The sequence below is a fragment of the Typha latifolia genome, chromosome 8 (genome assembly GCF_019914945.1).
Source record: "Typha latifolia isolate L0001 chromosome 8, TyphaL0001v2, whole genome shotgun sequence".
In the NCBI taxonomy this organism is placed as follows: Eukaryota; Viridiplantae; Streptophyta; class Magnoliopsida; order Poales; family Typhaceae; genus Typha; species Typha latifolia.
In genome coordinates this window covers 7,760,555-7,775,308 of record NC_133093.1, presented here as the reverse complement: position 1 = coordinate 7,775,308, position 14,754 = coordinate 7,760,555, and the positions used below count along the sequence as shown (strand labels likewise).

Genomic DNA, 14,754 nt, shown 5'->3' with positions numbered 1-14,754 from the left:
TTATAAATATTTTTTATTCCTATCGGTATGTATTCGATACAAAAGATGATAGAATAGTATAATTTACTTAAAAAAAGTTAGAATATATTAATGCATAGCATGCTTATTTTTCATCAATCATTTTCGAAGAATAAAGTTGATAGAAAAAGAAAGAAAATCTCACATGCAATGGAATTTTTTTTTAAAAATTCTTCAATGTATTGAAATACTTATAGTGAAGTGAGTCTAGTCCTACAGACTAAATAAAAATTCCGGTGTGTTTTTTATTACTTATAAATTTATGAGCTGGGGACATGACCGTGGGATTCTTCCACTCGGCCGCCTCCACCCCTCTCTCCCGTTTTCTCCCATCTTTTACAAACGTGTTCGGGTCGGATCAAATTCGGGTTGGATCAATTTCACCCAAGCACGAATAGGACCCAATTAATAAACAAATTACATTTGATAAACACAAACACATCCAAGTATTAAATGGGTAACAAATCAAGATCAGTCGTCTCATTTAACAAAGGTTGTTAACACGACAGGGATTGGTGTCACCGTACGTCTTCCTCCGCTCAGAGAGAGAGAGAGAGAGAGAGAGGGGGGGGTGTAACGGTACGATGTCTTCTCCCACTCTGCAAGCAAGAGCAAAGAAGTAAGTACCCACTTAGCCTCTGCTCTCCATCTCCACTTTATTCCCTCCACCCAGTGACCCCGTGGTTCCTTCCTTCTCCGGAGAGATATCCATTTCCTTCCCTTCGTTTATTCGGTCGAGCACAGTCATAAACCATGATAAATCCTACTGCTTCTCTGAAGAAGCGAGAGGAAAAGAAATGGCTTCCGAAGGTTCTTCGTCCACTCTGGAGTACACGCCCACTTGGGTCGTCGCCGGGGTCTGCTCCGTCATCGTTATCATCTCTCTCGTTGTCGAGCGAGGCCTACATTACCTCGGAAAGGCACGTCTTTAACGAAACCTTTCTTCTCATCTCCTCATTTGATCATTTAGTAACTACCCAATTGCGCAAATCTCAATAAAATCGAGTTGGATCCTTCAAAATTTTGTAAATTTTGCTCTTTTTTGAACTTTCCTGATGCTTTGCCTGTGTTTTCTTGTCATTCTTGTTTGCCTGTTAGTATTAATTTCTGGATTTGAAATCTTTGTGTTTGTACGTTTCACGACAGGTTACTGCTCTTGGTTCTAATCACGTTTGCAGTTTTGTTTTAAAGAACGTGAATCGTAGTAGAAAACGTTGAGTGGTCTCACCCTACTCTATCAGGAAAGGGTAAGATGCGCTAGTATAGGAGTCTCTTTTAAGTCTAAATGCCGGGTAAGGTAGGAAAGAGCGTAAGAAAGTCTGAAGACTAGAGAAGAGAAATAATAAGGTTTCCTGTCTTTGTCTCGTACTATTTTCTTTTGGTGGACATTCACCTTACATGCCTTCGAGTCTACCACATTTGATAAGTTCATTAACCTTTCTTTAGTTACTTAGAATCCATGACCTTTCTTAATAGCTTCTTTTCCAAGTTTTTTGTTGGAAATCTAATACATTCTGATTGATAGGTACCTTCTTTGGAACTCTTTATCTATCTTCTTGAAATTATGACATTTGTAGTGGAATCCTTGTTCTATTTTCTATAAATGCAACTAATAATCTCACTTGGCTCCTAACGTGTTGCACCTGCTTAGGGAGGCCATAAATTGAAAATCACAAGGAATGTTCCCTGAAATTTGAAGGTCTACACCAGTTAATACTTAATAGAGAACTAGCTATCTTATACCCAACTAGTAAAGTTATAAAGTATATAGGATAACTGTCACCAGTCATAAGAGACAAGTTTCTATACTTCTTACTCATATCTAGCAACCAAAGATATCTTCTTGATTCCAAGCCTTCAAATCTATCACATTTGACAAATTCATTAACTTTTCTTGAGTTACTCAGAATCCATGTCCTTTATTATAGCTTGTTTCCCAAGTTTTTATTGGAAATCTAATACATTCTGATTGATAGGTGCCTTTGAAAATTTTATCTATCTTCTTGGAATTATGATATCTGTACTGCAATCTTTGTTATATATTCTATAAATGCAACTAATAATCTCACTTGGCTCCTAGCATGTTGCACCTGCTTAGTAAGGTCATTAATTGTGAATCACAAGGAACTGCCCCTGAAATTTGAAGGTCTACACCAGTTAGTAGAGAACTAGCTATCTTATACCCAACTAGTAAAGTTATAAATTATATAGGATAACCCACCAACGCATCCCACCCTCAGCTCACTCCATTCCCTAGTCTCCCTCACCCATCTCTCAATTCCTTCCTCACCCCCACCGATCTCTCTCCCCTCCTTGTCACGCACCCCTTTCCTCCACCCACCAAAACTCATTGTTGTTGGAAAATCCTAGCGACATCGAGAACTTTGCCAACACGGAGAGAAGGCAAAACCACAAAAGAAGCATGATTACTTGATTACACAGCGTGTGTAGTGATGGCTGATGGGAAAGGCATAGAGGAAAGATTTAATAGAATGGTGGAAATTGACAAAGTGGAGGTGGACAAATAACAAAGAGAATGGGTGAGGTGGAGGAAGAGTGGCTGTCTTTTTGTGGGTTGGGGGTGGAGTAGAAAAGGAGGGGTCAGAGAGATGGGAGAGTTGAGGAAGAAGATGATAATATGGATAATGATAATGAGTTGGCATGTGAGGTGGAGGGAACAAACCTATGCATGTAAATAGTTTGTAAATACTATCATTTTTGTAATTTTTCAAAGATAATATTAAATTAAAAAAAGTCACTTAGCTTCGAAATGTCCGTAAGCAAGAACTCATTGTATCTTTTATTGATATGATTATTGTCTGTCATGCTGCCTACATTTTTAAGGTGTTTATTTAGTGGTACTTGATTTCTTTAGAGAATTCCTTGATTTTATTTCTCTTTTTAATGTTGCAGTTTTTGAAACATAAAGGGCAAGTGGCACTTTTTGGGGCCTTAGAGAAATTAAAAGAAGGTTAGCATGGTGCAAGAATGTTAATTTTCTTTTACTTTATATTTACAAATCCTGCCTTGTGCCTTTGCCATCCTATTGCCGTTTGTGATGTTTTAAGGATAAATACAATCAGACATTGGTATGGTGTTATGAAGAAGGATATTAAATTGATTCGGAATTGTGGATCTATATTCTATAATTGTTTATGCAGAAACATCTAAGAAATATGAAATCATAATTTTAGTATGGGTTTTTTGGTCACTGAATTGCTGCTGCAATGGGTTGATTATGTGAATATGGTTCTTCTTAGAGATTGTCCACCACATATTACAGGAGGATATACAAGAATCTAAACAACAAATAGTGTAAAACATGGATCCACAAGCAGGCTCACCAAGTTATTGAATATCAGATTGACCTTATATGACTGATTTAAGGCACCATCCTTGCAATATGATAAGGTAAATGTCAGATTTCTGACATGTTTCATGCTATTCTGAACTTCTAGAAGATCCAAAAGCATCCAAGAGCAGAGTCTATATTTACAGACTTTGCCAATACAGTGAAAGGAACTCAATGAACTAGAGTACACAAAAAGTATATCTTCTAGGCAACTTTACTTCTTAACTGCCCTTATAAGTCAAAGCACATTTCTCATTTGTTTCATCATTTTCCAAAAACTTGGTGTGAAATTTTATAGCATAGATGCCTGTCTAACAGTGGGTCATCATATGTGGCAAGTCATCCATCGAGCCTTTTTTAATGTTGAGTTATGGTTTAGCCAACTCCATATTGTTGGAAAAGGGCTGAAATCATAATGATGAAAGTTTTCCATCAAATACATTTCAATTACGTTGCAAGTAATCTTGTATCCACTGTCCAAATTCGGATTTAAATATCAATCTAGACTTAGAGATCTGAGATCATGTCATCTGCATTTCATATTAAAACTGATTCATCCTGGGGTCTTGAAGTTCAGCTAAAAGTTTATACCATATCTTGTCTTGAATTCAGACCAAGTAAGTTTTAAAGATTTGTCAGAATTTATTTATATTAAGGAAAAATCATCAGATATTTTTCAATTCTTTTTAAGCTCCATTAACTTGATCAGTTTAGCCTTTACATTTATCTAGTAAACATTCCCTAGGGTGCCATATATTGCTTCTTTAGTATTTCAATTTGTTACTTTTCCTATCGCCAATTATCTTTTCATTTAACTGTAACTTGATATTTCTGATTATGCTTTGTTGGAAAGACTAATTTAAGTTATATTGTTTTCCCAGTATAAAATTGTTGAGGAACTGATCTGACGAAATGACTGACCATGTTTGCATGCAGAGTTAATGCTTCTCGGCTTTATCTCCCTTCTCTTAACTGTCTTTCAAAGTGTTATTACCCACATTTGCATCCCAGAAAGTCTCTCATTGCACATGCTTCCATGCAAGAAGGAAGCCACTATTTCACAAGAAAATCATCTTGGATTAGGTTTTTCTGTTGTACATAACCGGAGCAAGAGGAAGCTCTTATCTGCGGATTCAGATTCTAACTTTTGCAATACCAAGGTATAATTCGTCATTTGTATAATTCTTTAGAAATTCTTGGAGAAAGGATAAGAAGTGATTGTAGGCATTTATTTTACTCAACGCAAGACTTTCTTCGTAGTTGAATACTTGCAAATAAATGATTGTAGCACTTCATACAAACGCTTGCCTCCCTCTCACCAAACTGTGGGGAGGCCAATAGGCAACTTGTGACCATTACCTAGTGTGCAATTTTCATGACTAGAACTTGTGGCGCTGCACCAAGATGATGGACATGCCTTAGCAATCCTTTTGAAGCAAACCATGATTGTCACATGATCGATATGGGTGAGCACGGTCTGATACAAGATTCTCCTCGCCTTCCCACATATTAGTGCCAGTAATTTACTGCCACCTTATTTGTTGCCTCGTGCCTCTTGCCACACCCAACTTAGCAATTTCTGAGTGAGATAGTAGAAGACATAGGAGCAATCTGGTTTTAGCATTATCCCAATTACCCAATCTAGTTTTAGCATTATTCCAATTACCTCCGCTAATGGATATATCGTACCCATGATTTGAAATATCCTCCGATACTTTGAACCCTGCTTAGAACCTTGATTGTACCATGTAAGATCAGTATATGAAACCACAAAGTAGAAGACCAATATGGCTATAGTGACTTGAGCTTTACCAAGGAATTGCAATTGCCATTTTGATTGTTAATGCGTTTTGAAATTTTCCTGCATCAACAGAAGTACATAACTCTATAACTCTATAATCTTCATGAGTTTTCTTGCTATGTGATACTGACATAGATAGTATGGTTGCTAGTAAGCATGAAAGTAAGAAACCTAAGGCCCCATTTGGTTTGCGATTAAGGGGAAATCTAGAGTAACTATTCTAATTTCTTACTCTTAAAATTATACCTCTAATCTAGAGAAAGGTATTCTAATATTTAGTTATAATCTAAAATAATGGTGTAATAATTATCTTTGAAGTGAAAAGTTAAGGTAAAATTATAAACAAGAAGGGAAATTGACTCAAATTGACTAAAAAAACTCTTGTTTTGATTAGAGCTGTTAGAAAAGCTCGTGAGGCATGGGAGCTCGGCTCGAGCTCTAAATGTGCCGAGCCGAGCTGGATTTTTGAGCTCGAAAGGTTAATCAACCCGAGCTCGAGCTAGAGAGCTTGGCTCGAATAGACTCGATATATAATATATGAGATGACATTATATATATATGTACCAAAATAAATATATAAATATATAAATGTCATATAGCATAGTTGGTTAAAACAATTTCTAGTAACTTAGTCAACTTGAGTTCAAATCCTATCATATACCAATTATTCTTTATTTTTTTTCATAGAGACTCTTAGATGTTTAGACCCATACCGGAAATTGGGTAATGTAGATATGCCTTTATAACTCTCATCCCCTCTAAATGTAATGAAATTGGCTATTGGATTAGCTTATTATAACACATAGATTTTGGATTGAGCCACTAGTCCATGTATGCCCATGAGCCATCAAGCCAAGCTCAAGCCGAGCCTAGCTGAGCTTTTTCAGCTCGAATCGAGATCGAGCTCGAGCCGAGCTGTGTTTTTCCACCTCTCGAGCCAAGTTGACTTGGGTCCAGTTCGCTCAAGCTTGGCTCATTTACACTCCTAGTTTTGATATATAAATTTAAATTAAAGTATTGCCAATAATTGTAGGTATGTATTTAGGGGTGAAAACGGGTCGGATTAACTCCGACCTGACCCGCTATCCGATCCGATTCGGATCGAATTCGGATAAAAAATTTCTATCCGATTCGGATATGGATAGAATTTTTGAAAAAAATTCGGATACGGATTCGGATACGGGTCAGATATATTTTTCGGATTCGGATACGGATATCGGATATCCATTTACCCGCATTTTTTTAAAAAAATTTACAATTTTTAGTTTGCTTATCTAAATAGTAAATATTAATATTGTTACTAATAATACGTTATATATTATTTATAGAGATTAATTTCTCTAATTTTATAAATTTGACATACAAAAAAATCATTTGTCGTAAAACTCTTAATAATTTTATATTAATTATATCTAAATAAAATATTATAATTATTTTTAATTCAATCAATATCCGTTTAAGATCCGATCCTCTATCCGAAAATTATCCATATCCGTTTAGTTAGGATATGATTTTAAATTTTGCTATCCGTCCAATATCCGTATCCGAATTCGTATCCGGACTAAAAATATGGATCCGGATATGGGTTGAGCACTATCCGATCCGTATCCGATCCATTTTCACCGCTATATGTATTGCGTAAGTATACATTTGTGGACAGTAGGAGAGAGAAGATGGTAAAAAAATTGAGTATGGATTTTTAGTTTAGGTGGGTGGTACGAATGCGGACAGAGGATTTTTGAAATAATTTAGTCAAATCAAAAATAAAATTGTAATAAGGTGTATGTGTGGAATAATTTGAATATTGTTTTTAATTTAGAGTAAGGATAATTTGATGTTTGGTTTCTAACATGGAGTAATGTTTCTTAATCTAGAATAGGAAAAAAGATAATTCTGAACCAAATGGGGGCTAAAAATCGGCATAGCTAGCTGTGCTTTTGTGCAATTATAAGTGAAATAGTCTATCACAATCAAGGCCCTCATGAAAGTTTTGTTGCCAGCAGCAAGTCCCATGGACTTTTTTTTGTTGTTCTTTTCAGATGACGTCTTGACTTTTGATGACTATATTTCTGGATCTGAATTAGTCAAATTGCAACTTACACCTCTCTAGTGTGTTTTAATGTTGTAGTTAGTCCATTGTGATAGGTCAAAGCAACCAAGTAGTTCCCCTAAATGGAGTGGTATGTCAATAGAGCAAGTCAAAAAGAATTATATTACTGCATAATGAAGTTTGTTGAATCTAAGAACAGAACAGTTCTCTTGATAAAGATTTCCTTATGAAAAGAATTAGGTTGTAAAGTATAGACAAAGTAGTTTATAATTCTTGTTACTGTTAACATGTATCGTCAAAAAGGACCTAAAAGTTAATCATTGAGGCCTTTCCCCTACAACATGAGGTCAACTATAGAAGAATGCCAAGTTCAGATGTTCCAGTGGAAGGGTTACACAAGTTTCGAAATTGATTGTGAGCGGGACCTTGATGACACTGAGTGATTATAGTTGAATTGCTTGAGGCAATTAGGTAAGGTAAGGCTGTGCATAGAACAAGGAAGGCCAGTAGGCCTATTCTGTTACATATTGTTTGAGCTCAGTCTGACTTGAAGGAACCTCCCAAAATTCCTTGGGGAAAAGAATCTGGAAAAAGGAGGGAAAGACAAGATTTTGTACAAGGAACTGCATTGATACTTGGGCATATAAAATCCAAATTCAAACTAAAGACAATCTTTGACGGCAATAAGCACGTAAATGATGAGAGAGAATTTAAATTTCTCTTGCTGCTGCATATTTTAGAAAGTTTGCTCTAATAAAGAAACAAGGAAATCAGCTTAATTGAGTTAATGATAAAAATGTGCCTTAAGATGTCTAGTCATTCCTAGTGCACTAAAGGAATCTGTTCCTTCTTTCAATACTTTTTAACAAAGGGAAATAAGGTCAATATTCATATAAGTACACTGCTGTATGATCTACTGGAGATAGCTCTAATTGGGGTTGTTGGTTTGTTAAATAATAGGTTGATTTTCAGGGTTGAGGAATATGTAACGAAGCAGTAGAATAGTAATTTTACATGGTAGTACTACACTAATTAGGATAGCAGCTTATATAGTAGGATCAATTTCACAATTTTTGGTATTCTTTTGTTTGGTTGTTCTGGAATTGACATTTATGCAGAATGACTAAGATATAGAGCAGGTTGAGTTCCTTAATAAATAATAATGATAAAAGGTGATGGAAGACCAGTCAAGAATTCACATGTTCAGTAAAGATGCAACTGAACGAGCAAGGCAGGTGCTTGGATTTGTACAGAAAGGCAGACAGAAGCTAAGATTATAGAAAGACTATTGTAAATTTATGAGATAAATCTGAAATGTTCAAAATGACCTGGGTCCCTATTTTTCTTGGTATAATCATGTGGTCCCTCAGGTTTTATAGGCTACACATCAGTTCCAAGTAAATCAGTCCTTTTCAGGCTTTCTAGGGTATATTACATTTTGAAATTGGCACATATACACATGATTTATGTGATGGAAGTTCTGCCATTTACATCTGTCTCTTTCTCTCTCTTTCTCTCTACTATGTTTGGAGTACCGTTCTTCTTGGAACAAAATTGATGCTGATTCAGTAAACCTTTAGGCTGTTTTGGAAGAGGGATAAAGTAGCTTTATCCCCCTTTATTTCTAAATGTTCCAAACAATTTTCCTTTTGGGAGAATAAGCTATGGGCAAGCGTGGTAGTCTAGAAAAGTGAAAACGGTAAAAAATTATTATCTTTATCCTCCAAAAATGTTGAACTACTTTTATCCCCTAATTTATCCCCATTTATCCTTGATAATTGACCAATAAAAGGAATTGACCCAGCTATTCCACTTCCAAACACAGCCTTATTGTCTACTTTCTTAGGAAATAGAAGTTACCTAGATATCATTCTTTCTTCATGGAAAGGAATCCAGTCTGTCATAGAATGAAATTTAGACGCTTTATATGGGATTTGTATTTGTCATGATAATTTTTTTTACCCGAGCGACTACCTTTGAAGACTATGTAATTGACTATGTTGAGCTAATTCCCCTTAAATTTAGAAAGATAAAAGAAAGAAAAGGAAAATAAGGAGATGTGCTGCAAGAATATACAGCTCATATTACACAAGTGATGAGAAGTGATTGTTTGTGCAGTTTTGTAGCATTTTTCTAGTGAAGGTTTACTATTTTTTTCACTCTTAATTTCCACCTTACAGCAATGCAAAAGTTTTCTATGTGATGAAGTTCTGTGCTGTCACTAAATTTTAGCAAGTACTGAACTTGTGATGTACACAATGTGCCACATCTTTCTGCAATTGTAGGGGGAGGTTCCATTGTTATCACTCGAGGCATTACATCAGCTACACATCTTTATCTTTGTACTTGCAGTAGTCCATGTTGCCTTCTCTGCCACCACGGTGATTCTAGGAGGAGCTAAGGTGTATTTTCATATGTGAGCATCTGCATTGGAAATAATATTGCTAATGAGAGGAACTAAACAACTTTGTTCAATTTCTTGCAGATCAGACAGTGGAGGAATTGGGAGTTAGAAATTCATAAGGAGATTCCAAAACAGGAGGAAGGTAATATCTTTATATTCTTAGATTCATAGATTTAGTTCTACACATTCTTGATGATTCTATGTATTTCTTTTGGCATGAAATGAAAACCATACTAATAGGGACAATTGAACACCACCACCACCACCACCATCACCACCACCACCTTGAGTTTGTTACGGAGCATGTTCATGGATATTGGAGACAATCAGCTATTATAAGCTGGATGGTACATGTTCTTGCTCATGTTGTATGCTTGTTACGTTGAGAAAAAGCCTTTTCTCCCCCTAAAGTAATTTCATTGTATTATGTCATGGGTAAAACCATTGTTATACTATATCAGGGGAAGCCTACATATATACTAGCTACTTTTTTCCTTAAATATCTGACTCTTAACTACTGAACTTATAAATTTCTGATCATGCTTCATTTGTAGATGGCTTTCTTCAAACAATTTCATGCTTCGGTGAGTAAATCAGATTACAGAGCACTAAGAGAAGGATTTATCATGGTAAGATTGACAGTATAAAAATTTTGGTTTGTCTATCTTACGTTTCCACATTTGATTTTTGTGCAGAGGGAATTCATGAATTGCTGGTTTTTGATAATTTTAGAAACATTGCCAGTCAAATCCAAAGTTTGATTTCTACAAGTACATGATGCGTGCTCTTGAGGATGATTTTAAACGGGTTGTTGGAATAAGGTAGGTTTCTAACTTTTTTTGGCTTCTAATTTTACTTTTGGACTTGCTGGTATCTGCAAGCACTGATGAACTGCATATACAGCTGGTATCTCTGGCTCTTCGTCGTCATCTTCCTGTTACTGAATCTGAATGGTAAGTTTAAGGCAATGGTAAATATTTCTACAAATTTGTCAGTAGTGCACTAGTAAAAATTCTTTCTGAAAGTTCTTCAGAAATGTGGATTATGGTAAATGAAGGCCACTTCTATAGTTCTATCTGAGTTTAGTCCTCATTTTTTATGTAGTGCATGCACTGACGCACATACAAGCCTACATACATATTTTATGTATCAGTAAAGTGGAGAACATTAGCATATTGTATTATGCTAGTATGCCATTTACCGTTTAGGTTTTTTTGGGCCAAGGTGGTTGCAAAGGCCAGCAGTTTAGAGGTATATAATTTTTTTATATAAAAAATGCTAGACCGGCTATCCGCGGCCACCTTTCAAAACATTAGCTAAAAATAATAGGGATGAAATTAGAACGACGAATACTCTTAATGTAGAGACTAGTAAATGATTTTAGAAACTTGACAACTGATCCATATTTTCTCAGATCCGATGATCTAGAGATGGTTCATAATTATATTTACATAGTTTTATCATGTAATCCACAGTTATTAAAATTTTTATTTTTGGGAATTTCATAATTTTCTTACGTAATTCTAATTATTGAACACTTGTATTTTTATGAATTTAGTAGTTAGTTTACCTAGTTAGGGCGTTTGCAATTTAATTGCATTTGATTTTTTTTTGTTGCAATAATAGACTCTAATATGCATTGTAAATATAAATTGTGTGCATTCTAATATAACAAAATGTTTATCGACTATAGAAAATATATGCACTCAGTTTTATATGTTAAATCAAAAAACTAAATGCAATTAAATTGCAAAAGCCTCACCTAGTTTCTAGTTTGTACTGGTCTAGGTCCGTAACTATAACTACGAATCATCTCTGGATCATCGGACCTGAGAAGATATAGATCAACTATCAAGTTTCTAGCATCTTTCTAATTTCATCCCTTCTATTTTTGACAAACATGTAAGTATTGTTGGAAATAAATTCACGTTAAATATTAGTGATTATAAAATAAGTCTTCATATTTTTGAATAGAGTAGTATCTCTCTCACTCCTCCTTATCCTCCTTTTTCGAATTGTAATTCAGAGTTATATTACGTTATTCACAATTTATTTTACATAATTCACAGTTATTTTTACACAATTAGTATTTTTTTATTCTTCCTTTTATTGTTAATGTTTAACTGCATTAAAAATAACTACAAAATTCGTAAATATAATTGTGAAATTGTGTTAGTAAATATCTATTACTGTCCATGTTTCCTAAGGCAAGCATGAGCTGCATGACACAATAGTACATTTAAAACAAGTCAGACTAATTCGCAATTATTTTACATAGTACGTAAATATATGAGAGAGAGCAAGCATTTATTACTGTGAGCATCTTCTTAAGACAAAAATAATGAAATAATATAATTTAGTAAAAAAAGTTAGATTGTGTTAAATGCATAACATGATTCCCTCTCTTCACTACTTAATGAGGGCAAAATTGAAAGAGAAAATAGAAAAAAAATTCACATGCAACAGAAACATAAGTAGTAGGCCTAGGTGACAAAATCGAAAACCAAGTATTTAAAAAATAGTCCAATATTATATTTATCGATACGGCCGATGTATATTTTCAAATGCATAATTCAGACCCTTATCTTGAGTTTTGCCTTAAACATACCTATGGGAATGAAGGCTCCATGATAAATTTGTTTTTTCCCCTGAATTGTTGAGTAATATTGCACTTCTAAATCTGAAATTTCTTTCTTATATGAAAAGTGTGGCAGTTGCAGAGTTTATTTGTAGATTACATAACTAGAGAAATAGTTAAAATAGGCATAGGTTTATGTAGCGAGGACAATATGCTCAGTATCTCTAATTAGCTGAACATGGTTCTAATGTTACTTTCACTGTCCATTTTTGGTGGAAAACTATATTTTATATTTTATGATCTTTCTTTTTGGTAGATAACCAATTGATGTAAAATCTTAAACTGTTAGAGAATGATAGTTTTTTTTATCTTTTTATCTTTTGACATTTTTATTTTTAATCAAGTGCATTTATGGTTTTATGGTTACGTCTGCCATGTTTTGTTCTGAGAGAAATTGTAGATTAGGCATCAGTTTATATAAGCAATATCATGATCTTTCTTTCATTCATAATCAAGTGCATGTTATGGTTTTATGGTCATGTATGCTATTTTATGTTCTGAATTACTTTGCCATGCAGGATGGCACACATACTTCTGGTTATCTTTCTTGCCTCTTCTCGTAAGTATATGGAACTATGGTACAAAAGTACCGCTTTGTTCATAATTACCAAATTTCTAAATCAAATTTCTAAATCTGTACTAGCTTTATATGTTCATCTAATTTGATTTGGTACCTGAAGATCAATAGGTCATGCCTGACCTGAAAAGGTCTATTTTGCAAAGCTGTTAAGCTTTGGATGTAAGTTGTGCTACAGTTTTAAGTCTTGTATTCATAGACAAAATGCTTAAGACTTACTCGAATAATTGCAGCTTCTTCTTATTGTTGGGGCAAAGCTAGAGCACATAATAACCCGGTTAGCTCAAGACTTAGCAAAGCATAATCTTAATCAAGTGGAAGGAGCACCAAAGTTGAGGCCATCTGATGAGCATTTCTGGTTCCATTGGCCTGGTCTTGTCCTCTACCTACTCCATTTCATCTTATTTCAGAACTCCTTTGAGATTGCGTTCTTCTTCTGGATTTGGGTAACTAAGTTGTGGTCTAATAACTTCATTGTCAAAGTTCTTGGTCACTAATCAATCCTAAATTTTTGCAGAGTACTTATGGTTTTACCTCCTGCATCATGGGTAAAACTGCTTATCTCATTCCCAGGCTTGTTATTGGGTTCGTAACTTCTATAAGGAACTTTGTTTACTTGTCTATGTATCCTTGAAAAGTACAAAGCACTATATTGTACTAACATTTCATGAATAATATTATTATTAACAGTGTGATCATACAAGGGCTCTGCAGTTATAGCACTCTTCCTTTGTATGCCATCGTCACCCAGGTACTATCTCATCTCTTCTCCTTCAGTATACTTCAAGATCTCTCTTTTAGTGTGAAGTGGGCTGGCTCTTAGTTCTTACTAATTTTGTTCATGATTTTCAGATGGGCGACATGTTCAAAAGAGCAGTATTCAAAGAGAATTTGCAAACAACACTGCATGGCTGGGCTTTAGGGGCGCGAAAGAAGAACCCCGCCTCCAGTTTATTTCCATCCCTGCCGTCATTAGGTCGGAGAAAACAGAAGCCTGACCTTTCTGGTGAAGAGCCTGAGGTGCAGATGCAGAGAATGGAATTTGAATACTCTGAAGCTTCTCACAATATCCAGCAACCAGCTGAGCTAGAAGGCATTATGTCAGTAATTGGAAACTCACCAACACACTCAGTGTAGAAGAACGGAAACCAGCAGAGCCTAGGCAAGAGATCTGCAGTAAATAATTACAAATGTAATAACTTCTTAAGTCTTCCCATACTATGCAAATGACTCCTTGTTCTTAGAGTCAAGTTATTATTGAATCTTTCAGAGAAGTATGTTGTGAAACTAAATTCTCATCGCCGTTTGACAGTTCGAGCAAGTAAGATTCAAGACCATTTTTAACTGCCTGTAGGTTTGTAGCAAGGTCTCTCTCTCTCTCTCTGTGTGTGTGTGTGTGTCTGTGTGTGTATATATATTGGTTGTAAGCAAAGTAACTCGAGAACTTGTATTCAAATGGAAACAATCTAAATGATAAGCAAATTGTGTGTTTTTCCAAAGTTTATTTGGCTTTGTGGAGCGTGGGCGTGGGATTGTTGTAAAACTCTTTCGTCGTTCTTTGCTTAAAAGCTCTGCAAATCTCTCTCTCTCTCTCTAATCCTTGCACACGATCTCTTTTCTTTTGCACACCTTCTATTTCTCATGCATATTTCTTGTTTTTTTTTTTTGTCATTCTGAGTGGAGATTTCCCATTCACATTTTATTTCACAAGTTGGGCACTAAACAAGAGTTTCTTATTTCTCCTTTTCTATTCTTTTCCAATATTAAAGCTGGACAATGGAGCGATTAGGGTGGGTATATTGGAGAATGCACTAGAGAATATTACTGTATATACAAGATTTTCCAATAGGGGTTAAAATAGTAAGAAAAACACATAAAAATAAGGAATGTATATATATTTTATAGTTTGGTTAA

General features: G+C 35.0%; 1 protein-coding gene across 3 annotated transcripts; it reads left to right on the top strand.

The window, feature by feature from the left end:
* Window positions 1-500: 500 nt before the first annotated feature.
* Window positions 501-14,339, top strand: LOC140794289 (MLO-like protein 13). Of its 3 annotated transcripts, XM_073146264.1 has the most exons (15): window positions 524-637; window positions 721-938; window positions 2,932-2,989; window positions 4,307-4,530; window positions 9,507-9,623; window positions 9,707-9,767; window positions 9,866-9,972; window positions 10,180-10,254; window positions 10,358-10,446; window positions 10,529-10,578; window positions 12,782-12,822; window positions 13,074-13,286; window positions 13,358-13,425; window positions 13,531-13,591; window positions 13,693-14,339. In XM_073146264.1, exons 2-15 carry the CDS (start codon window positions 816-818, stop codon window positions 13,975-13,977), a joined length of 1,572 nt encoding a protein of 523 aa, XP_073002365.1. In that variant the 5' UTR covers window positions 524-637; window positions 721-815; the 3' UTR covers window positions 13,978-14,339. The 3 variants fall into 3 exon arrangements, with proteins under 3 accessions (XP_073002366.1, XP_073002365.1, XP_073002367.1); XM_073146265.1 differs by lacking the exon at window positions 721-938 and having other exon boundaries at window positions 501-637; XM_073146266.1 differs by lacking the exon at window positions 524-637 and having other exon boundaries at window positions 655-938.
* Window positions 14,340-14,754: the final 415 nt, after the last annotated feature.

Bases quoted from the DNA above. Each gene is read 5' to 3' on its own strand.
- LOC140794289 (XM_073146264.1), top strand. From the start codon at position 816: ATGGCTTCCGAAGGTTCTTCGTCCACTCTGGAGTACACGCCCACTTGG. The intron at 10,447-10,528 runs GTAGGTTTCTAA...CTGCATATACAG, and splicing joins AAACGGGTTGTTGGAATAAG to CTGGTATCTCTGGCTCTTCG. The intron at 12,823-13,073 runs GTAAGTATATGG...GAATAATTGCAG, and splicing joins TATCTTTCTTGCCTCTTCTC to CTTCTTCTTATTGTTGGGGC.